This window comes from Ambystoma mexicanum, chromosome 5p (assembly GCF_040938575.1).
Source record: "Ambystoma mexicanum isolate Mex_15411 chromosome 5p, UKY_AmexF1_1, whole genome shotgun sequence".
Lineage (NCBI taxonomy): Eukaryota > Metazoa > Chordata > Amphibia > Caudata > Ambystomatidae > Ambystoma > Ambystoma mexicanum.
In genome coordinates, this window is record NC_090930.1 from 1,321,502,732 (window position 1) to 1,321,526,047 (window position 23,316).

A 23,316-nucleotide genomic window follows, 5' to 3' on the forward strand; every position below is an offset into this window, starting at 1 on the left:
CAAATAGTTGCAAAAAGGTATGATAAAGCATGGTTTTGACAGTAAGTACAAAGAGCCAAGTATTAATTGCATTTAGTAAACTTTTAATGAAAGGACGTCTGAACTGAACAAAGATTATGAATGACTAAGAAAAAGGCAGACTTTAAGGTCAAATAATGGGATGTGTCTTGTATGTGGTTAGGAAAAGGGATAACCAACTATACTGATATTAGTAGCTAAAAGTACTAAAGCCGCAGCTATCTTTTCTGAAACCCAGTTCTACAATTAAGTGAGTAGACTACTTTCAGCAGGCGTATGCAACGGATATACCCATTAAGCAACATACAGCAGCAATGATTCAAATAGTTCCACCAACATTGCTTGAAATAAAATAAACTTGTCTTGCAAGCGGCCCAGATAACAAAACGTGTTAGTCGTCAAGAATGGTAGGTGGGCACGCTGGTGCAGCTGTTTACAAACCCAATGGACAAGAAACTTACCAGATTTCTTGACACCACATTGGAGGCCTCTTCAGGCCCCCATTATAGGCCAATCACCCATCTTGCCATTCTTGGAAATGTGTTCACAAGTGGATTGCAAAAAGACAAGACTATTAAATAAACCTCTGGTGTAATATCGAATAATCCGGCAGGCTTTCGCCCAGGCTGATTGCCTGTAGACCACTATTTAGTATTAGCTGCATTGGTAGACCACTACAACAGGTTCCGGGGATCAACCCTTTTTAGACCCCAATGCAAGTTTTTGACCTAGTTAATAAGAATATCCGTATAGTCTAGATTGGATAGATTATGGGTTCCAAGAGCACTAGTCAAATACAGCTGGTCTACAAGACTACAACAGATTTGATGCGAGACTATGCAGCGCTCAGCACCCAGGGGATACAGACTGGGATGGCCGTTAGCTTCACTTTCATATTAATGTTTGCAGAATTTGCTTTTTTGGTGACCAACATGCTGCCCCTTCCTTAAATGGTGTGAAATACTGCAACAGTTCTGTGCAGATGACACCAGTCTGATAGATTGGACTTCAAGAGGCCTACAAAGAAGTTGGACTGCTCAATTTAGAATGGAACTTGGTGAAAACTCAAGTGCTATCTTTTGGCAGGAAATAACTAGACTGAAATGGGCGCTTACTAGTATCACAGAAGAGTAAGGGAGATATTTGGGAATTACCTTCTAGAAAAATGTTTCATGGGCAACACAAGATGGGTATTGGTAACAATTTGAGAATTGGTGGGCTTATAAAATCTCAATTGCATTAGTGGCTAATTACAAAACCTTCTCGCAAAAGAAGGTAACTATTCATTCCATCATTTTCAACAAACTTACAAATCAGACCACTAAAAACATTAAAATTCACAGCCTATTCCCCCACAAGTTCAAACCACCCGAAGGCTATATGGGACTCCAACCCACAACTCCACAAACAGAAAGATAACCATTGATATGATATACCATTTTATTTATATCACGCTCATACACAAGTGTTTCCGAGAGCAACCATGCAACGGGAGGGGAACAAGGGAGAACAAACAACAATTTTACCAGGCCCAGTGACATTTAGAACGCTCAAGTGCAGTGCAATAAAGGCAGTGAAAAGTGGCAAATGCAAGATTAGTCAGATAGGGTATCTCTTTTGTGCAAAAGGATGGGGGACTGTATGGGTAGATACAGATCCAGTGCAAGGGGTGGCCAGGAGGGAGGCAGGGTGAGCATGTACATGGGTCCGAAGGACAGAGGATGGCAAGGTGCAGAGATTGAAAAATAATCAGCAGGGGAGAAGAGGGGAAGGCAGAAGCGAAGAGGAAGGTCTTAAGGTGCTTACAGAACCGGAGATGGTTCTCCTCAAGTTTCTGGGTGGGAGGCTGTTCCAAAGGCAAGCCCCAGCCGAAGACAGATCTGCCCCCAGCTCGCTTCTTTGAAAAACGACTGAACCTGAGGGAGGTAGAAGTAGAGGAAAGAAGGGCTTGAGAAGGGAGGAATTTACAAAGGGATAGTTGGATATTTTGGACCCAGGCCCCAGAAATCCTTGTGGACAGGGCTCTTGTGGATAGTGTTAGGGATTATAGGGGTGGAATATTAGTTATGATTGTCACTGTATATGCATTGGGTGTGGATTCTGGGGTGGTTGCAGTTCGAGACTTTGCTGTTTTTTGTAAATAACTGCACTCAACACCACCTTACAGTTTTGTGGGGTGTATCATTTGTTATGCTATTGTGTGTTCATGGGTTTGTTATGTCTGTTTGTTTTGTATTGTTTCGTGTTCTGTAGTGTTTGCATACTTCAGTTGGCTTGCTCCCCTTTAATTTTTGGTTTGGATCTGTCCAAGATTAATATGATTGGTCAATATGGCTGGTTTTGATTTGAGTTCAAATGTCGTTGAGTGATTTGAGAATATGTACCTGGAATGTTAAGGGCCTAAATATTCCGAGGAAGGAAGTACTGAACAGACTGAGGAGGAAAAAGACGGATATTGCCCTCATCCAGGAAACTCATTTGTTGAACGAGTCAGTGCATCTACTCCGAAATAGATGGTTTACTAAGACCTTTTTTAATTGCTATGGTTCTAAATCTAGGGGGGTGGGTATACTGCTGCGCAAAGGCCTAATGTTTCAGGTGGAGAAAGTGGTGATGGATGATGAGGGGAGGATACTTCTTATTGATGTTACATATGAGGGTAGATTGATCACAATTGGTTCGGTTTATGGTCCATGTAGTAGTGGTGGCCCTTTTCTCAGGATGCTATCGACGCTATTGAGGGAGATGAGGGGAACATGTAATTTTAGGAGGTGATTTCAATAGTGTGATTGACGGTAAAATGGACCGTTCGGCGCAATGTAGATTTACTGCTGGGAACAATAGTAGATCCTTTAAAGAATTTGTGGATAATCTGGATTTAATTGATGCTTGGAGATTTTTTAACCCTGCAGTGAGGGAGTTCTCCTTTTACTCACCGGTACATGACTCTCATTCGAGGATTGATTATTTTCTTATTTCTGAACGGTTGGCTGAGGGTTTGCGGGAGGTAACTATAAAGGAAAGGAGTATCACTCGTTGATTATGATGCAGTTGAATATGGGACAAGAAAGGTCGGGGTTCACTAGATGGCGGCTTAAAACTCATATTTTACAAGAACAGGGGATTGCTGATTCTCTGAACAGTTTCACAAGGGATTACTTTGATATTAACATTGGGACTGCATCTGATGTCATGGTCTGGGAGAGCTTCAAGGCGACTGAGAGGGGAACTGATGAATATTACATCGCGGGTGCGGAAAAAAACCTTGGCGGAGATTCAGAAGTTGGAAAGGGAACTAGAAAAAGCGCAGAAGGATTTTGCAGTGTCCAATCGACCTGAGGATAAGTTGTTGGTTGGACAGTTCAGGGACTTAAACAAAAAATGGATGCCCAATATGAGAAGGGTATGTTTTTTATGAAGCAAAAGTTTTGGGAACAAGGTGACAAAAGTGGGAAACTGTTGGCGAATAGGTTACGGGGACTATCGGATGCTTCTTTTATCCAAAAACTGGTCGATGACAATGGTGTTCATATTAGTAAGAAAGATGAGATATGTAGTGGTTTTCGGACATTTATGAAACTTTATATCGAGAAGATCAGTTCCCAAGTCAGGTAGACATGGACTCCTTTTTTGATAAAATTGTTATGCCAAATTTGAGTGTGGACCAAGCTGTGATGATGGATAGCCCTATTGAGGAAGAGGAGGTGACAGTAGCTATTGGTCAGCTCAACAAGGGTAAATCACCGGGGATAGATGGTCTTCCGGTGGAGTTTTATCAGACACTGAGTGGGGTTCTTATACCGTTCCTATGCAATCTATATAATGGTTTTATGCGGGATGGGTTGCTTTGTCCCACTATGAAGGAAGCTTGTGTAATTGTTATCCCGAAGCCGGGGAAAGATGGTAGGAGATGTGAGAATTATAGGCCGATTTCGCTCCTGAATGTAGATCTAAAAATGTTCAGCTGGATTCTGACTAATAGGTTGAATATGTGCATAGGCAAACTGATCAGTGGATCACAGGTTGGTTTCATGAGAGGCAGATACGGTTATGACCATATTAGGACGTTGATAGATTTGATGGGCCTACCGAAGACGAAGACCAGGGATACCTTGTTGTTATGTATGGATGCAGAAAAGGCTTTTGACAGTCAATTGGTCCTTCCTTTACCACACACTCAAGAGAATGGGATTTGGGGACACGTTTATTAAGATCATCAGGGCAATGAATTCTAATATTAGTGCAAAGGTGTGGGTCAATGGGGTTATGTCCTCCTCGTTCTTGTTATCTAGGGGAACTAGGCAGGGATGTCCATTGTCTCCGTATCTGTTCAATCTGGCCTTGGAACCTCTCATCCTATACTTAAAACAAGAGCAGGGTCTTCGGGGGCTTAGATTTGGAAATACGGAAATGAAAGTACAATGCTACGCTGATGACATGACAGTGATATTGTCTAATCCGGCTGAGGGATGTGTACTACTTAAACAGATGTTTGATGAGGTGGGACGCTTATCGGGCCATAGGATCAATTGGGGGAAGACTGGCTTTTCCTATGGATGTTAGTGTCCCGCGTGATGTCTTGGACTCTTGGGACTGTCGCTGGGAGGTGGGAACAACGAAATACTTGGGCATACATTTAGTTCGGGATTTGAAAAGGATGGCCGTTTTCAACGTGTCAAGGATACTGGAGGTAATTAAAAGGGACATATTGAGATGGGGCCGGCTGCAGTTGGGAATTTGGGCCACGGTTAATGCCGTTAAAATTGTACTTTTGCCGAAGGTTCTTTACATCATACAGTCCATTCCATTGAAGTTTACGAGGAAAGTTATTGCTCCTATTGATAAAGTCTTTCGGGATTTTCTTTGGGGAGAAGGCAGGCGGCCCAAAATTCCTAAATTTATTTTGCATGGTCCAGTAAAGGATGGAGGATTTGGATTCCCGAACTTGATGAATTATTGTACAGGTTTTCTCTTGAAAAAAATCGACCCCATATTTTTCTGAGGTTCATGAATATGTTCCCAATTGGTATATAATTGAGAGTTATCAGTTTTCGCCTTATGCGTTGAGACCTCTATTCAATGTCTAAATTGCCTGCCTCAGTACAGAAGCTGCCCACAATGAGTGCGACTAGGGAAGCGGTGCTGCGCTTTCTGGACTTTGGAGGTGAAAATGATGGGTTGCACTATGATGCGTCTTTATGGCAAAATGCATGTTTGCAATTGGAAAATAGGCCCTTATGCTGGAAAAGCTGGATAGGTAAGGGCATACTTAGAGTCTGTGATGTGTGGCATAATGGTGACATGATTTCCTTTGAACAGTTGAGAATTTCCTTTGGTATTGGAGCTAGAGAAAGAAATCGTTATGAGGCCTTAAAGATGCTCCTGATTGAAAGGACAGGGATGTTAGACGGAGGCATAAATGAGAGACCTGCATTGTGTGAACTTCTCCGTTCAGCGTCGTATGGAGTTTCGACTTATCTGAAGTTGATGCTGGCGGATGAGGGAGATGTGAGAGCATGGGATAAGCTTCGTCAGACCTGGGCGGATGATCTTGGTGCAGACATCTCGGTTCAGGAATGGACGTATTTACTTCATGTGGGAGTACAGGCAAAGATGGACTTGCAGCTGCGTTGCATCAGGCAAAGGATCCTCTTTAGACTGTATTGGACTCCGTCCAAGATGGCCAGATTGGGTCTCTCGGACACTGATTCATGTTGGGGCTGTGGAGGTGGTGCGGGCTCTTTGATACATATGTTGTGGACGTGTCCGAGAGTTTCCGACTTCTGGACTGGGGTATTGGATAGACTGGACCTTGTATTGGAAGAGAATCTTCCTCGCTCTTTCCTTTCAATCATTTTGTTATCCAACAGTGGTAGAGGAGACGGAGCTAGGGACTGTACGGAATGGATTAATAAAGGGTTGATTTTGGCAATGAAACAAATCCTACGGGTCTGGAAGTCAAGGAAGAAACCGAGTGTGGATGGGTGGTTATCAGATATGCAGGTCTTATCAAACTTTGATAAAGTTCTGCTCACTGGACAAGGTAGAGAAGGTCGTTACTCTCGACTTTGGGGACCCTTTAATGACCTATTTGGCTGAAGGTTGGGATCCAAACCTGGGGGGATAATCCCTTCCTTGAGTTGGGGTTACTTTGATACTTCTGGAGTTGGGGGGCTGTTTCGTTGTGTGTTTTGGTTTCTTGTTGTTTTGTCTTAATGGTTGAGTGTCAGGAATTTTTGTTCAAATTGTATTTGTTTTTTACAAATATTATCGATGTCCATGTATTCAGTATTATTTTGTTTCTTTCTAAGTTTCTTTTTAGATTTTACAATCTGAACACGATACGATGTACTGGAGATTGTTTTTCTTTGTTTGTTGTTAGAATCTTTAAATAAAGTGATTAAAGAAAAATTGAAGGCCGGCAGATGCTGGGCATTCTGGAACTTTATTACCATCTGCAGAATGGGATGAGCTCCCACTTCGGGAGGCGAGGTTTTGCCCGAGGAAGTATCCAGGACTGCTCCGAGAAATGGAATGGGCCCATATGGGACTTCTTGTAATTGAGGGAGAAGCCCAGTCTGTAGGAGTGACAGGTGATTGATAGATGTTCCTGAGCTTGTTCAGGGGAACAAGCCCTGATCAACCAATCATCCAGGTAGGAGTAGACTTGAATCCCTCCCACCCCCCCCACTCCCTCGTGAGACTCGCTGCCACAACCGCCATCATCTTGGTGAAAACCCTTGCAGCGGCGGTCAGCCGGAATGGCAGAACTCTAAACTGAAAGTGATAACTGCCAACAGCGAACATCAGGTACTTTGTGCTTGAGATGGATTGGCACATGAAAGTAAGCATCCTTAAGGGCCAACAATACCAACCAGTCTTGGGAGTTGGAGAGCCTGAAGAATCTGAGAAAGTGTTACCCACCTTGAACTTGTCCTTCCTGAGGAACTTGTTCAAGCTTCTGAAGTCCAAAATGGGTCTCAGTCCTCTGTCCTTTTTTGGGATGAGAAAGCAAGGGGAGTACCAACCCTTGTTCCTCTCCGCTACAGGTACATGTTCTATTGCACCTTTCTCTAGCAGGGTTCAAGTTTCCTGCACAAGGAAACTATCTGGAATTTTGACAGTTGGTTCCCGGTTGATGGTCCCAAGGCCTTTTTAGGAAGGGAAAGCAATAACCTTGAGCTACTGTTTCCAGTGCCCAAGCATCTGAAGTAATGCCCCACCATTCATTTAGATGCCAAGAGATCCTGCCTCCCACTGGGGTCTTGTGGGACAAGGTCTCAGTGACTTGGAGGCGGCTGCAGGTGTGGCTGAGGGCAAAGATAGCACTGCTGAGGCAGATTTTGCATCTCTTATACCACGAGGGACCTTTCTTTGGCCTTCCTGGACGGCCTGTCCTCTTCCTCTCCCAAATGAGTAGTATTGAAAAGAAAACTCTTTCCAGGAAGCCTGAACAACGTTGAGGCTATCCCATAGAGGCGTTAAGGGACTTACGCGGGAGGTCTGGAGTCTCTAAGCTCTCATCAGCTTTACTGCCGAACAGCCTCAAGCCGTCAAGGCATGTTGAGTAGCCTGGCCTGCATGTCCGGTGTAAAACCAGACTTCCTCAAACACACAAATCAGCACAGTATTGTGCTTGCAGCCATGGATCTGCCGATGCTGTCAGCAGTATCCAGCCCTGATTGGAGACACCACTTGCCTCTTTGCCATCTTTACCACTATTCAGAAAGCCTTCCCTTTCTTCGCCTTCTGGAATATGTTCAGCCGCCACCATAACATAATCCCACAGGGTATGGGTGAACCTGGCCAGGGTATAGTTAACATTAGCGGACATAAGGGCCATACTGCCAGAGGTAAACACCTTGCGAGCCCAAGCATCCACTTTATCATCTCTATCCAGGGGGAATAAATGGATAGGCTGACTGTCCTGTGGAAGTTGCAGCCTGGACCACTAGACTCAGGCGTAGGGTGCTTACTAAGATAATCAGGGTCACCGCTTGGTCTATACTTTTTGGGACAATTCTTATTGACGGTTGACCCAAATTCAGGAGCCTCCCAGTTTGCTACCACTGTTCTTTGAAGAGCCCTATGAAAAGGAAGAAATGGATCTTTTTGGCGGCCCTGGTCCAGGATGTCTGTCATGTCATCCTGTTCAAAGGTTGGTGAAAATTTACACCAACCCATATAATCAGCAACCCTGTTCATTAGGTTCCTGTACCCAGAGTATGCATGTTCTGCAGGATCAGGTTTTGCTAAATCTAACTCTGGTGATGTATCAAGGCTACTGGCAGAGTGAAGGTGTCACAAAGATCTCTCATTTTTGACTCCGGGTCAATCAATTCCTCTAGTACATTTCTAGTACCAAATTTTACCCCCCCCCCCCCCTGTGGAGAAATATCTTCCTGAGGCACGCTCTCCTCCTCAAAAATAGAGAACAAACTTTAAAAAGTCTGATTTCGGTGTGTACCTTTTTTTCTTGCTCTTGAATTTGCCTCGAGGGAATTGAAGGAATCTTCGAAGGCGTTGATGACATCTTTGATAACTCAGTCAATGTCTCCTTTGGCGTTGAAGCAATCGGCGCCAACAACGAAGTCAAATGCTTTGATGTTTATGCTTCTTAGCCAGTCTTGGAGAATCACTCTACTCTGGAGGAACCTTTGACGTTTTAACATTGGGTCGAGAATGTAGAGTTTCCGCCTTACTACTGGTATAGCCGAAGTAGTTTGACCTTCCGGAATCATCTAAAGGAGTAACCAGGGTCTGGCTCTTTCAAGGTTTGATGGTTTCGGGCTGCATTCTCAAAAACCTTCATCATGTGCACTCTAAATTCTTCCCATTTTCTAGGGGAATCCACCTAGTCTGACATCGTACAACCTCGGTAGAAGTATCCGAAGAGTGAGATCTAGGTCTCTTCTTGGAAGTAAAAGGTATCGATCTACTCCTAGAACGAGACCTCTTCGAGTGCTTATGCCGATCCGAGTCTTTCAACTCACCGGACTTCCTATGCTTCTTCAAAAAGTCCTTCGAAGAGGCCTTTGAAGTTTCCCACCCCACCGCCAATGTACCTTTTCGTTCACAAAGAGCTTTCTCTCATCAATTGACAGGAGCCACAGACGCCAGCCCAATGGTCCGAACCTAAACACCACAGGCAGACACGGTGAGGGCCTCTGATCGGCATTTTTTAACCGCAGTCAATCCACTCACAAGACTGGGTTTAAAAAGTGTAAGGAGTCAAAGATGACATTTTCCCCGAGAAAAATACGAAGCGCACGGTTAACTCGATTGCTGGAAAAATGGAACTGAAGCCAATGGGTGCGGCACATGCTACTTATACTGCTGGTCATGTTGAAACGCTAAGGAGCCTTAAGCGACATTGACACCAAGACCTTGTGCACAGCACCGTCTGGCAAAATAAAATTCTGTGCAGCACCCTCTGCGCTTCACCCTTGGGATCGGGAAAGAACATAGGAAGGACTATTCCCTAATTCAGGTGGAAAGCAGACGCCACTATGGGCAGAAATGCCAGGTGTGTCCGCAGGATTACTTTGTCCCTGTGAAAGGTAGTTTATGGTTCTGAGGCGACCTGTGCCTGTATTCCACCGACTCTACGAGCCAAGGTGAGGCCGACTAGCAAGGCAGTCTTGATGGTGACCAGCCAGATGTCCACAGGCGCCCTTGGCTCAAACATTGTGCGCCAAAGTGCCCAAGACCATGTTAAGGTTCCACACAGGTTGCGGCCTCCTGACGGGCGGGTAGAGCCTTGCGAGCCCCGTCAAAAGCTTCTGGACGATAGGATTGGAGAAGATCCCCCTCCTCTCAGAGTTCCTGTAAGCCCCTATGGCTGCGAGGTATTTATGGCAGGTGTCCACCTGCACACCAGAGTGGGGGGAAGTGCGCTGAGAAGGAGAGCACGTCGTCAAAAGAACATGCCGGGGGGGGGGGGGGGGGGGGAGTTGGAGTGGGGAATCTGGTCCATTTACTTTTATACTGGGCCCTGGTAGCCTTGCTCCTTGTGTCCTGTAACATTTCCAGATTAGCCTGTGAGGCTCGGGTACCACGCTTTGAGAGCTAGTTTGTGGGGCGGAGTGGATGACCCTGCCCCCCCTGTTGCACCAGTAGATGTGCTGGGCCTGTCGGAAGGTGAATCGGAAGCACCTCTGAGAGGCTGAGCAGCTCCGAAAACCATGGCCGGGCCAGCCACCATGGAGCTATTCGAATGATGTGGAGTTGGCAAGACTCCTTGATCTTGCAAATCACTCTGAATAAGCAGAGTGGGTGGGAAGGTGCAAGTCTTCATGCTGTTCCACTGGAGCCAAAATGCATCACCCAGGGAGCCGGGGCTGTGTCCCTTCCAGGAGGCAAACTGAGGGCACTTCCTGTTGTGCCAGGTGGCAAAGAGATCCACGTGGGTGTGACCCCCACCTGTTTAAGATCTCCTGAATGACTAGGTGGTTTAGCTGCCACTCGCAATTGTCTGCTCCCAACCTGCTCAGCCTGTCCACCTCCAGGTGGGCCCACTCCCACATGCGGATTGCCAGTCTGCACAGAGGAAGGGGATCTGGTGCCTCCCTGTTTGTTGACGTAGTACATTCTGGTCGAGTGGTCTGTCTGGATGAGGACAACCTTGCCCCTAAGAAGTGGTAGGAATGCTCTGAGCGTTAGCAAGATGGCGTTCAGCTCTAACCAATTGATGTGGTATTCCTGATCCTGCCGAGTCAGGTGCCGTGGACGGCGAGATAGTCCAGGGTGGCTCCCCAGCCCTCAAGCTAGGAGTCTAGTGATGGCAGCCTGGGGGGGGGGGGGGGGGGTCAGCCGAAATGGCTTGCCCGTCCGTAGGTTGCAGTCCCTGGACCACCATGTTAGGCCCGGGTGAAGAGATGGAGGAACGTTGATCTGGGATTGGTAGCCCCACTCCTGGTTCCATGAGGCCACCAAGTGCAGGTGAACGTTCAATCCTGTGTGTGTAACGGCTAGTAGGACCGCCGCCAAGAGACCCAGGAGATGCTGGTACCACCATGCCAAGCTTACCGCTCTACTAAGGAAGTGGGAGGTGGCCCTCTTAGTGTGTCCAAGTGTGCTGGGCTGTTTGGCTGTCCTCGTTCACCAACAAGCAGTCGGCAAGGAGAAGTTTGTGATAAGCCGTATCACGTTTGGACATTGCTAAAACCAGTTATCTTTGGACTTGTATTCAGTGCTACCAGGTACTAGTTGGTATTAGGGTACTTACCGACTGAAGAAGATAGTGTTGTGCACTTTGTGCACGACAGATACTGTCTCCCTCATTGCTTTCTGGCTTCCCTTTTCTGTTTGCAGCCTCTGTTCCGATCCCGCCGAAGGCCCCACCCACGTACCGCACCGATTGGAGCACAATTGCTTCAAAACACAAAGGCATGCGCACCGAAGTGTGTGTAAGTGTGCTGAGCTGTTTGGCTCAGCGACAGGGAGACAAGTAAAATCTTGTGGGAAGCATTTAGAATTGAACATGAGGCTTATGTGAATGTAAATGAAGCGATTTGTCTATGTTGGTCTCTACTAATGGTTCTTGCACTTAATTGACTACTTGTTTTTCCGTTTAGCCAACCTTGTGATTGCTACTCTAACTAGGTACTATATATACAGTACTATACCACCTCAAAATCCATAGGAGTTAATTGGAGTGTGCAACCATAACTAACCAACCACCACTTGCTGGAAATTAGAAAGCAAAATGGTGGTAAGTTTATGCAGCAGTAAAAGTCTGGCCGAAGGGAATTCTCAAATAGGGATGAACGCCACAAACCCGGTGTAATTGCATGACTGATAAAAAAAAAATCAAACCCAATTGCACCACAAGTATCGGTATATGATGGCATAAATGATATAAATAAATTCCTGTATAGTTTGCAACCACTGGCAACAGAACCCAATGATTATACAAAGGAACGGCAGAACGCCTGACAGTGCAAAGCTCACCGCTGTAGCACTAAAAAAAAATAAAAAGAAAAAATAAAAAGAAAATAAGACACTTGGGATCTCAGTGTTTCCCAAACAAGAGGAGACACCTCATGCGGTACAAAAAATCATCTCAGAGGTTTCTTTTTGGCTCCTGCACTGGTTAGTTAATGGGAGAAACGCTGTAGAATTTCTCTCACCCCGCATTCACCGGTAGTATTTCTACGATCTGAAGTTGAACGAAAATGCTTTCACAATTTACAAGAGGGACACTATGCACTCCTTTGCTGGCACTGAACACTACCATCATGAAGGGGTGACGAGACCCTCCTGCAGCTCTCCCATATTTTGCAAAATAACTAATGGTAAAGGGCCTATTTCTGAACCCACACAAATGATGAATTAAATATTTGATGAAGATATTTGTTGAGAGGAAGGGACGGGTTCCATCTCAAACAAAACCCCAGCATCTAAGTCCCAGGGTCATAATAACGATGAATCCAATTTTCCGGTGATTTCTTCCTTATTAAATTTACTGGATAAGGGCCATGATTTAACTCATATGCAAATCAACTCCTTAAAGGAAGTGATGTTGGCCCCAACTAATAAGGTATCTAAAATTGAGGGTATGTTGATATCGCAATCTGTTGCTCATTCAGAAAAACAAGAACTTGTTGATGCATGTTTATTGAAAGCTCTTTCATCCAATGCTCAGATGTGCAGAAATCAATACACCCAAACAACCGTATCTCCACAAATAGTGACATCTGATTCACAAACTTATGCAACAGCTGGTGCGGAAGGCCCAAAGGAGGTATGCACTCCGATGGAATCTCTCGTGTCATCTACCATAATGGCTGAAGTCAAGCAGAACTCACGGAGATTGGAGGAGTTATTTTGCTTCCTAACAAGGCAGCATTTGGAACTGAAATTCAGTACGGGGAGACTTGGGGAGCAAGTAGATGCAATTGGTTCAATGCCACTGCCACAAGAGGCTACACCTAATAGCCCCTCCCCATTAGCGATTGTTATCAATGAAGCCAAACCAGAACAAATTAGAAGCGATTCTATTATTGATGAAAATATGGCCAAATCTAGTGAAAATGGAGTTGTGATCAGCAAGTGTGAGGACAATCATTCTTAAGGGACACAGACAATATTTATGTCTCGTAAAATGAATGTGGTTCCATCCATCAGTACTCATCCCCAAATAAATAAAAAGGGTTCCAATATGATGCAACCAAGGGATGATCAGGGGGTAGGTGACCAATCGAATTCAGGACAGTTGTCACAAGGCCGCTTATCGACCTATCCACTCATTGGAAGAAAAACGGTGAAAGGTCTGGTGAAGGAGCAAACACTGGTAACGAACTTGGGTGCAGTGCCCAAACAAAAAAAATTCTCGCTTTGTGAAGATCAAAAATAACCCCACAAGTAACACCGCCAATCCTCAATATATAGAGGGTACTGAAAGTCAGTATACATTCTGACAATCTTATAGCAACAACTGAATGTGAGGGGGCAACCATTCTTGAGGAAATGGGAGTGGTAGGTGTTGGGGAACCAAGAGAGTAAGCATCTTTCCCGTGGTAGCTTTGATCAAGACGAAACTGAATATTCATTCAATAGAGACAAGGTATTTTTTGGGTTGGTCTAGTGATCAGGCCATCAATGCGAATCAAAGGTTAAATAGATCCATCCTGTTTAACATATTCAAGGATAGTCCCCAATTGAGGACCCTTCCTATGGATGATATTGAGTGGTTGAGACTGGCGAACCATAATAACCTCAGAATTTGTGCTCCACATTCTGCAATGATACTTCGGTTATTGTGGGAACACAGAGATGACTTCAATTCTCGTGGTATAACATTTGTTTAGGACCATTGAGGAGGCAGAAGAATTTCTAAATGAAGTCTTAAAACCGGAGGAAGAAATGGGAGCCACACAAGCCAACTCATTGGCTGTCCGTGCCCAAACTGTTGAACTAATATCTAAAATCTCAAAATTGGTGGGGGCAACCTCTAATATTACTTGGTTAGCCCCTCTAATGACTTCCCATCCTTGAATTCTCAAATAAGCAAAATAAATCAGACAAGTAATGATCCAGTCTAATACACAGTCTCAGAATTCTGGCTTGGAACTGTTGTGGGAAAAGGAATTTAGAGAATTGGTCCTCCAATTATGTAGCAATGAGATCACCCACGAGCGCCCTAATACAGGAAACTGTCAACGAGTTGAACTTTGATGGATTTTCCAATTTCTGCTTACCGGCTGAAAAAGGTTTAATTGGTCGTCCGTATGGGGGAATCACTATACTTGTAAACAATGCCACAAATCGCAATTCAAAGGTTGTTTATGCGGAAAAATTGGCATGTTGGCAATTGAGTTCTTCCCCATTGGTTTAACGACTTGTGCATTTTTTAATTGTGTGTTTGTATTTCAATCCCGTTAATTGCTCGATTGAGGCTGTATTTGACAAAGGTCAGAAATCCGAACTATACGATTGTCACTGGGGGCGACTTTAAAGCTGTACGTTTACCATCAATGTCCAAGATAAACCGGAAGTGTAATCCTTCCATAGGCACATCCGTAACATTGGGGAAGCGTTGGGTTTCCTATTTCAAAGAATGGAATATTCAATTGTTGGAATATGAAACCGGTCCTCATAAAGGGACCTGGAAGGCTCACCCTTATAACCAGAATCACTGCTCATTTAGTAGTATGGTGCTGAGAAGGTGGTCTAGCCACTCATTACTTTAGTACTACAAAGCAACAGTCATTTATCAAAATGAATGTTTAAATGTGGCTAAAAGGTCAAAACCCAAATTAACTGTAGAATGAAATCAATTAGGTTAAGTAGAGTAACTTGACAACTTACCTAGTTGGCAAATACAGTCCAGTACTGAAGCTGCCGAATATTTCAACCTGAAATTACACAAGATTAAATATAGATTACTTTTTTAGGACGCTACATTTACTAAATTGATTTACTAGCTTTCAATCAATCACGAAGCCGGTCAATGATCCCCAAGTGCCATGTAGCAGAGAATGGAGGGCATTAAGCATTTAGCTGTACAATCAAGCCAAAAAGGTAATTGTCCACCAAAAGTAGGCTCTTGCTCACAAACACTATCACAAAATTGGACTTGTTTCGAGAGGGCTTTCCTTAAATCTGTACTGCATGGGAATTCTAAGTACTTCATCACTTGGGGTATGAGAAGAACAACTTAGCCAAAAGTGCAGTTTGTTTTTCAATAAAGGTTTATGAATGGATTGTGTCCCGTTAGCTTGCACACTAAAAAGGAGTTTAAAAAGTGCTTCAAGTTACAAGCTACTAGCCAGCCATAAAACACATTACTCGCCATCTCAGTTCTATAAACAAGGCACACCATTTCTTACTCGCAAAGAGTAAAATATCACTAGCCGATGTCTAATGGCGAGTGAAGGTTTTGCACCTTATTAAAAAGGTGCAAGTTGTGGTGGTGGTGGAAAGGACTAGACAAATTGCTAAATCTTATCAATTTGACCACAATGATCAGCTTATCAAGCAGCCACTTTGACTCCTAGCAGGAAGCTGCATAAATCAATAAACTGTCAGCTACACAAGCACAAACTGAAGTTTAAATAACATTTAACATATTAAAGCAAGCAACACATTAAAACAAGGTGATCCATTCAGTTGATAAGGAGTACATCATGAACAATGCAAAGATAAGGTATATATTTAGGCCTGCTTGATTTCTAAAGCAATTAACTATGGAAAAATTGATTGGGCTCCAGCATATTTAAACTGATACTAAAGTCATCAAAAAGGCATTACATTACTTGTGTAAAGATGCCCCAGTATGTGAACTGCCATGACTCACCACCAGATTTACAGTTCTGAAAATATTCTTGATGGCCAGATGACAAAAACCAAAATAAAAATGATGTGTTACTAATTTGCCATCATTAGAAAGCTTTGGGATGCTCAGAGTAAGCCCCAACTATCAGGAAGCTAGCATTACCATGGTGACCCAGAAGGAGTATGTTGCTTACCTCCAACTCCTGTTCTCTAGAATTGGCATCTTTCATGGATCCACACCATTTGAATATTCACCGACAGGCTGGGAATACTCTGTAATATTTTATTATAGCTTCTAATTAAGCTTTTAAGCTCCATTTAGTAGCCCATCCATGTCCTTTTGAATGCATTCTGCCTTAACCAATGGGATGTCAAGTGACAAGCCCCACCCAAAAGGCCATTTTCAGATTCTAACCCCAGAGAGGAGCGTTGACGCAATATAGCTCTGCTCCCTTATGGGTTGTAGCTGGGCGCATGCAAATCCATGAGTGATACCAATGCTGGAGAACATGAGTTACAGGTAAGCAACACACTCCTCCAGCATTGAATCTTTTATGTATTGACATGCTTTGAATAGATAACACAGCAGCTAACATTTTGTAATGGGTGTAAAGGGAGAAGGCATACCTTATTGAAGAACAAGTTACTTACCAACTGTAACTTTCTTTCGACTGGATGTTCCTCCCACATATTCCTCAACTAAGATAAGTAGTTATCTCCAGCTTCGCTAAAAAAGTCTCGGCAGAGGACCCTGTGCTCGAGGTGGTGGCGTCGATTGTCCCTCGACGAAATCCATACTCTGTCGACGTCACTGATGGTATAAATAGCTCGAGTGCGCCCGTTGCTTCAGTTCTGTTTTTTCGATGAAAATATAGGAGGAACACCCAGGCGTACCCCATGACTGATACCTTCTTCGTGAGAGGAAAGTGTAAGAAAACGTAAACTGTACTATGAGGTAGGATGGGAGGGTCGATGAGGAATACGTGGGAAGAACATCCAGTCGTAAGAACATTACAGTTGGTAAGTAACTTGTTCTTCGAATGGATTGTGTCCTCCCACGTATTCCTCATCTTGTGATCTCCCATAGCAGCAATCAATTTGGAGGTGGGAGTGCCAATTACAGTTTATGGACAGAACGTAGAACTGCCCTGGCAAATAGCCCCTCATTGCAGGAGGCAGTATCCAAGCAGTAATGCTTGATGAAAGTATGCATTGGTTTCCAAGTTGCAGCTGAACAAATATCTTCAGCCGGCACTCCCCTCTTTAGAGCCGCAGAAGTAGCCATTCCACTTGCAGAATGGGCTCGAAGCCCATCTGGTGGGTCTTTTCCCGCCAATCTGTAACATTCAATTATGGCCAAAATGATCCAGCGGGATATGGTCTGTTTTGTTACTGATAAGCCCAGTATAACCCACAAATAGTTGGTCATCTTGTCGTAATTTAGACATCCTTGAGATGTAAAAACTAAGAGCCCTCTTGGGATCTAGTCTATGCATTCTCTCCTCTTCCTTGCCCAAATGAGGAGGATAAAATGTTGGTAATTCTTTTGTGACAAATGGAAGTCCGAAACTACCTTTGGTAAAAAGGAAGTTTTAACTTTAAGGACTACCTTATCCTTATAAAAAAAAAATAATATATGGTGGTTTGCATGAGAGCCTGAAGTTTACTAACCCTGCGGGCTGATGATGGGGCCACAAGGAGGACAGTTTTTAATGTTAGAAGCCTCAATGGACAGGAGTGCAGAGGCTCAAAAGGTATGCAAGTCAAAAATGTTAGTACTAAATTTAAATCCCAAGTGGGGACATGAAAAGGTACCGGAGGGTATACCTTAGTAAGCCCTTTTAAGAATTTAATGATTAATGGTATTTTGAAATATGAAACCTCTTCTGAGGTGCGCTTTAAAACTGACAGCACAGCAAGGTATCCTTTTATTGTTCCCATCTGGAGCCCCAGATTGGCTAGATGTAATAGAAGAGAGCACTACTGGAGTGCCACATTGAAAAGGGTCCACATCCTTATATGTGCACCAGTTACTAAACCTGTTACAGCGACATTGGTACAAAGATTGTTGCTGGCCTTCCGGCCGAAAGCAAGACTTCCATTACGTCATCCGGAAGATCCCAATCCTTGTATCTCAACTTCTCAGAAAGCATGGGTGAAGGTTGAGTGTCTTGACCTCTGGATGGAGAACCCGACCTTCCTTCTGGGAGAGAAGATACTCTCTTTGTTGAAGATGTATTGGAGGGCAGATGGACATGTCTAGAAGGTCCGGGTACCACGTTCTCCTGGCCCAATCCGGGGCAATTAGAATCATGGTTTTCCTGAACTTTCTCAACCTCCTGATTACTTTAGGAATCATGGGGCCTGGGGGAAACTTGTACAGTAGTGGAAAATTCCACTCCACCACGAATGTGTCTCCCAGAGCTCCTCTTTGAGGAACTTCCCTTGAGCAGTACTGTTCGCATTTCCGATTGATTACGGTGGCAAACAGATCCACTTGGATTTCCCCAAAGGGCAAAGATCTCTTGAAGGACTTCCTGAGCTAGCTCCCACTTGTGAGAGACTGCTCTGCCTGCAGAGAGCATCTGCCGTTTTCTGCTCTCCTGCTAGGTGAACTGCCGATAGAGAGATTCCTTCTCGTATTGCCCAGAACCAGAGCTGCATTGCCTCTATGCACAGTGGTAGTGACCCCTACAGCACCTCTCTTGTTCAGATAGTACATGAATGAAGGATCTGAGAAAGGGTCACCATCTTGAACTTGTCCTTCCTGAGGAACTTGTTCAGGTTTCTTAAGTCCAAGATGGGTCTCAATCCACCGTCCTTTTTGGGGATGAGAAAATATGGGGAGTACCAACCCCTGTTCTCTCCGCTACAGGTACCTGTTCTATGGCCCCTTTCTCTAGCAGGGTTAAAATTTCCTGCAACAGGAGCAGGTCTAGAATTTTTACAGAATTGGCTCCCGGTGTATGATTGAGGCCTTTTTTGGAAGGGGAGAGTAACCTTGAGCTACTGTTTCCAGTGCCCAAGCATCTGAGGTAATGCCCCGCCATTCCTCCAGATGCTGAGATATCCTGCCTCCCACTGGTGTTTTGTGCAACAAGGTCTCAGAGGGATTTGGAGGCAGCTGCAGGAGTCGCTGAGGGTAGAGATGCCGCTCCTGGGGCTGATTTTGCACCTCTTCCTCATGCACCACGAGGGAAATTTCTTTTGCCTCTTTGAGAAGCCTGTCCTCTTACTCTACCAAATGAGTAGTAACGAAAAGAACGACCCCTCCAGGAAGATGAGCCAAAATAAGGTTTTTGAGGCTGGCGCACTGAGACACTAATCGATTTAGCCGCCGCTTTCGAGGTCTGAAGTTTTTCTAGGCTTTCATCAGCCTTACTTCCAAACAGCCTCGAGCCATCAAAGGGCATGTTGAGGAGTCTGGCTTGCACGTCTGGTGCAAACCCAGGATCCTCAACCACGCAAATCTGCGTAGCACAATGCTTGCAGCCATGGATCCGCTGATACTATCAGCAGTATCCAGTCTGGAGACATTCCCCCATTGCCTCCTTCCCGTCTTTGACTATATTCAGGAAGCCTTCCTTTTCCTCGCCTTCCGGAATATGATCAGCCACCGCCGAAATACAGTGCCACAGGGTATAGGGTAAACCTGGCCAGGGTACAGGTGACATTTGTCGTTTTAAGGGCCATGCTGCCTGAAGTGAAAACTTCACGGGCCCAAGCATCAACTTTTTTATCCTCTCTATCCGGAGGGATAGAGGGATTTGCAGTTTGTTTTGATGTGGCTGCTGCCTGAATAACTACACTCTGGAGTCGGATGCCTGTTTAAATATTCAGGATCCGTACCAGCTGGTCTGTATTTCTTGGGGAAATTACTATTTGAAGCAGCAATGCTCTCAGGATTTTCCCAGTTTTTCTCCACCATCCTCTGAAGAGCCCTGTGGAAAGGGAGAACTGGATCTTTGAGGACCTCTGACAATTCTATCTGTCATGTCGTCCTGTTCGAAAACGGGTGAAGTATTACCCCAACCCATATACTCAATCACTCTGGTCATAAGACTCCTGTACCCTGAGTCTGCATGTTCTGCAGGATCAGGTCTGGCAAACTAATTCTGGGGAGGTGTCGATTCCACTGGCAGAATGTAGAGTATCACTCAGGTCTCTTATTTTAGACTCTTGATGAAGGAGTTCCTCAGGAACTTGTTTTGTGCCATATGAAACTCCGAAAGGAGTGACTTCATCTTCCTTCGTGCCAGATTCCTCATAAATTCAGGACATGGACTTAAAAAGTCTGACCTGGGCAATGGAGTAAATGCTTTCTTCCTCTACAATATGCGTCGAAGGAATGGAAAAAAATCCTTCGAAGTTGTCGAAGGAATCTTCGATGACTTCGAAGATGGCTTCGATACAGGCGTCGAGGATGATTTTGGCTTAGATGCCGAAACGATTGACGCTGATGGCGTTGATGAAGTCAACGCCTTCGACGACATGTTTATGTGGCACTGGAGAGGTGCTCGACTCGAAGAGTCCGACGACTTGTCAACTCAAGTTTCGAGTATCCGACACTACATAGTTTTAGACTTCCCTTTGTCCAATGGAGCGACTTTAGGGGTATGGCTCTTCCGAGGGTCATTCGAGGGGGTCGGGCCGCATTCTCGAATACCTCCATCTTTTTACGAAATTCCTCCCATTATCTGGGGGAATCAAGATTTTGTCAGACATCGAATTTCTTCAGTCGACTCAGATCTATGCCTCTTCATTTTTTTGGACGAGGAATAAGAGTTCCTCGATCTACTCCTAGATCGAGATCTCTTGGAATGCGCTATGTTTTTTGGACGTAGCCTTCTTAGAGGCTTCCCTCCCCACCAACAGTTTACCTCTCCTCTCACGGAGGGCCTGCTCGGTCATGGATTGGCAGGAACCACAGTCGTTGGTTCGGTGACTTGAACCGAGACACCAGAGACAAACTCGGTGGGGATCCGTGATCGACATTTTCGATCCACAATCTACGCACTTCTTGAACCCAGTCTTGGGTGTCGAAGACGACGACATTTTCTTCACGGAAAATCTCAAGCGCGCCTTTTGATAGCGAAGCGATCAGAAAAACAGAACTGAAGCAACGGGCGCAGCTCGAGCTATTTATACCATCGGTGACATCGACAGAGTACGGAGTCCGTCGAGGGACAATAGACGCCACATCCTCGAGCACAGCGCCCTCTGCCGATGAATGTTTTTTCGGAAGCAGCAAAGCTGGAGATAATGACTTATCACAAGGAACAAGTTACTTACCTGTAACTGTTGTTCTCCAGCATGGGTCTGGCATGGATTCACATGCTCATGAATATTCCCCGTCGTCAGGCTGGGAATCCTCGGTAAAGAAAAAACCAGTATCAGTTTCGTTTCTGATCTGTCTTTCGTAGTAATAACCAATCACTGGTCTCTGCGTCATACTGACCACAGCCAATGACTGCCCTCTACCTAAGCACCGCCTCTGGCAGCCATCTTCAGATTTGGAAGCACGTGAAGTGGCAGTATGACCAAGTGAAGAGCCGCAGAGGGGTAGGCGGGAGGGTTCGCATGTGAATCCATGCCAGACCCATGCTGGAGAACAACAGTTACAGGTAAGTAACTTGTTCCTTCTCCAGCATGGGGTCTGGCATGGATTCACATGCTCATGAATAAAGAATACATAGCAGTACACACATGCACAACCACGGGAGGTGGCAAAGGCTCAACATTAAGCATCACATCAACTCAACATTAAGCATCTTACCTCCTCACCAGGCTCACCTCAGGCGAACAGGTTGCGCAGCACTGCTTGGCCGACCCTGGACTCCTCCCTGGAATCCCGGTCGACGCAATAGAATTTCGTGAAGGTGTGCGTCGACCTCCACGTAGCAGCCCTGCATATGTCCAGCAGGGGCACACCAGATAGGAACGCCGTGGTAGCTGCGATCGCTCTGGTGGAATGGGCTCTCGGACGGCCAGGCAGCGGTCGGTTTGCCAACCGGTGACAGCACATGATACAGCCGGAGAGCCATCTGGAGATGGAAGCCTTCGAGAGAGCCTTCCCCTGATTGACAGGTCCAAAGTTCACAAAGAGTTGTGACGTCTTCCGAAAACCCTTCGTGCGGTCCACGTAGAACTTCAGCGCTCTAGCTACATCCAGCGAGTGCAAAGTCCTCTCAGCCGGCGACGAAGGCGACGGGAAGAACACAGGTAACACCAAGGGTTCGTTGAGATGGAAGTCCGACGGTACCTTGGGCATGAAGGAGGGGTGCGTCCTGAGCACTACCCTCGTGTCGTGGAAAGTCAAGTACGGGGCCTTGCAGGAAAGGGCCTGGATCTCTCCCACTCGTCGTGCGGAGGTGATGGCCACAAGAAAAGCTGTTTTCCACGATAGAAACTTCAACGGGGCCGAGTGCAGAGGCTCGAACGGAGGTCCCATGAGCTTGGTCAGCACCACGTTGAGCTCCCACGCCGGGGCCGGAGCCGGAGCCTTCACCGGCGGGAACGATCTGAACAGTCCCTTCATGAACTCTTTCACCAGACGATGAGACCACAAGGACGTCCGGCCCGTGGTTCTGGTGTATCGGGAGATCGCAGCAAGATGAATCTTGATGGACGCATGTGCCAGACCAGCTTTGGCCAGCGTCAGCAGGTACGGCAGTACTTGGGGAGCCGTAATCCGTAGAGGGTTAATCTTCTGTGCGTGGCACCAGACAGAGAACCTCTTCCATTTGTGTCCATAGCATTTAAGAGTCGAGGACGCCCTGGCCTTTGCAAGAACCTCTCTGCAATCGGCCGGTATGTCGTATCCTCCAAACTCTAGTGCTGCAGGAGCCAGGCCTGCAAGTTCAGCGACTTCGGGTCGTGGTGGAGGATGGCGCCTCCTTCCCTGGAGAGTAGATCCGCATCCGCCGGCAGCTTGATCGGCGGGGACGCCGACAAGTCCAGAAGGTCCGGGAACCATATCTGCCTCGGCCACGCAGGTGCGACGAGGATCATCCTGCACCGTGACCTCTTGAGCTGGTTGACGAGCCGGATTAGCAGAGGCAAGGGAGGGAACGCGTAGAGGAACAGGCCCTCCCAGGGGAACGAGAAAGCATCGCCCATGCTCCTCGTCTGGGGAAACCTGCTGGCGAACCTCCGGCACTTGGCGTTCGTCGCCGTCGCGAACAGGTCGATCTGGGGTGTGCCCCACCGTCGGAAGAGGCGATCCACCAGATCCTGCCGTAGTTCCCACTCGTGGCACGAGCGCAGCTCCCTGCTGAGTGAGTCGGCGATGGTGTTTTTTATCCCTGCCAGATGAAACGGCACCAGAAAAATCCCTTGGGCGACGGCCCAATGCCACAGGTCCTGCGCCTCCTTGGACAGCGCTGGGGGACCTGGTTCCGCCCTGTTTCCTGATGTAAAACATGGTGGTGGTGTTGTCGGTGAAGATCCTCACCACCTTGCCCTTGAGGGACGGAAGGAAGGACCTGAGGGCCCAAAACACTGCACGGAGCTCCAGGACGT

The 23,316-nt window shown here is 45.9% G+C and overlaps 1 protein-coding gene across 2 annotated transcripts in view; it reads right to left on the minus strand.

The window, feature by feature from the left end:
- TENT4A (terminal nucleotidyltransferase 4A) overlaps positions 1–23,316 on the minus strand; it is a 612,157-nt gene that overhangs the window by 440,216 nt on the left and 148,625 nt on the right. For both annotated transcript variants that reach the window (XM_069613719.1, XM_069613720.1), the window contains exon 3: positions 14,830–14,876. In XM_069613719.1, coding sequence (XP_069469820.1) covers positions 14,830–14,876 — 47 coding nt within the window. The remainder of the gene's footprint in view (positions 1–14,829; positions 14,877–23,316) is intronic.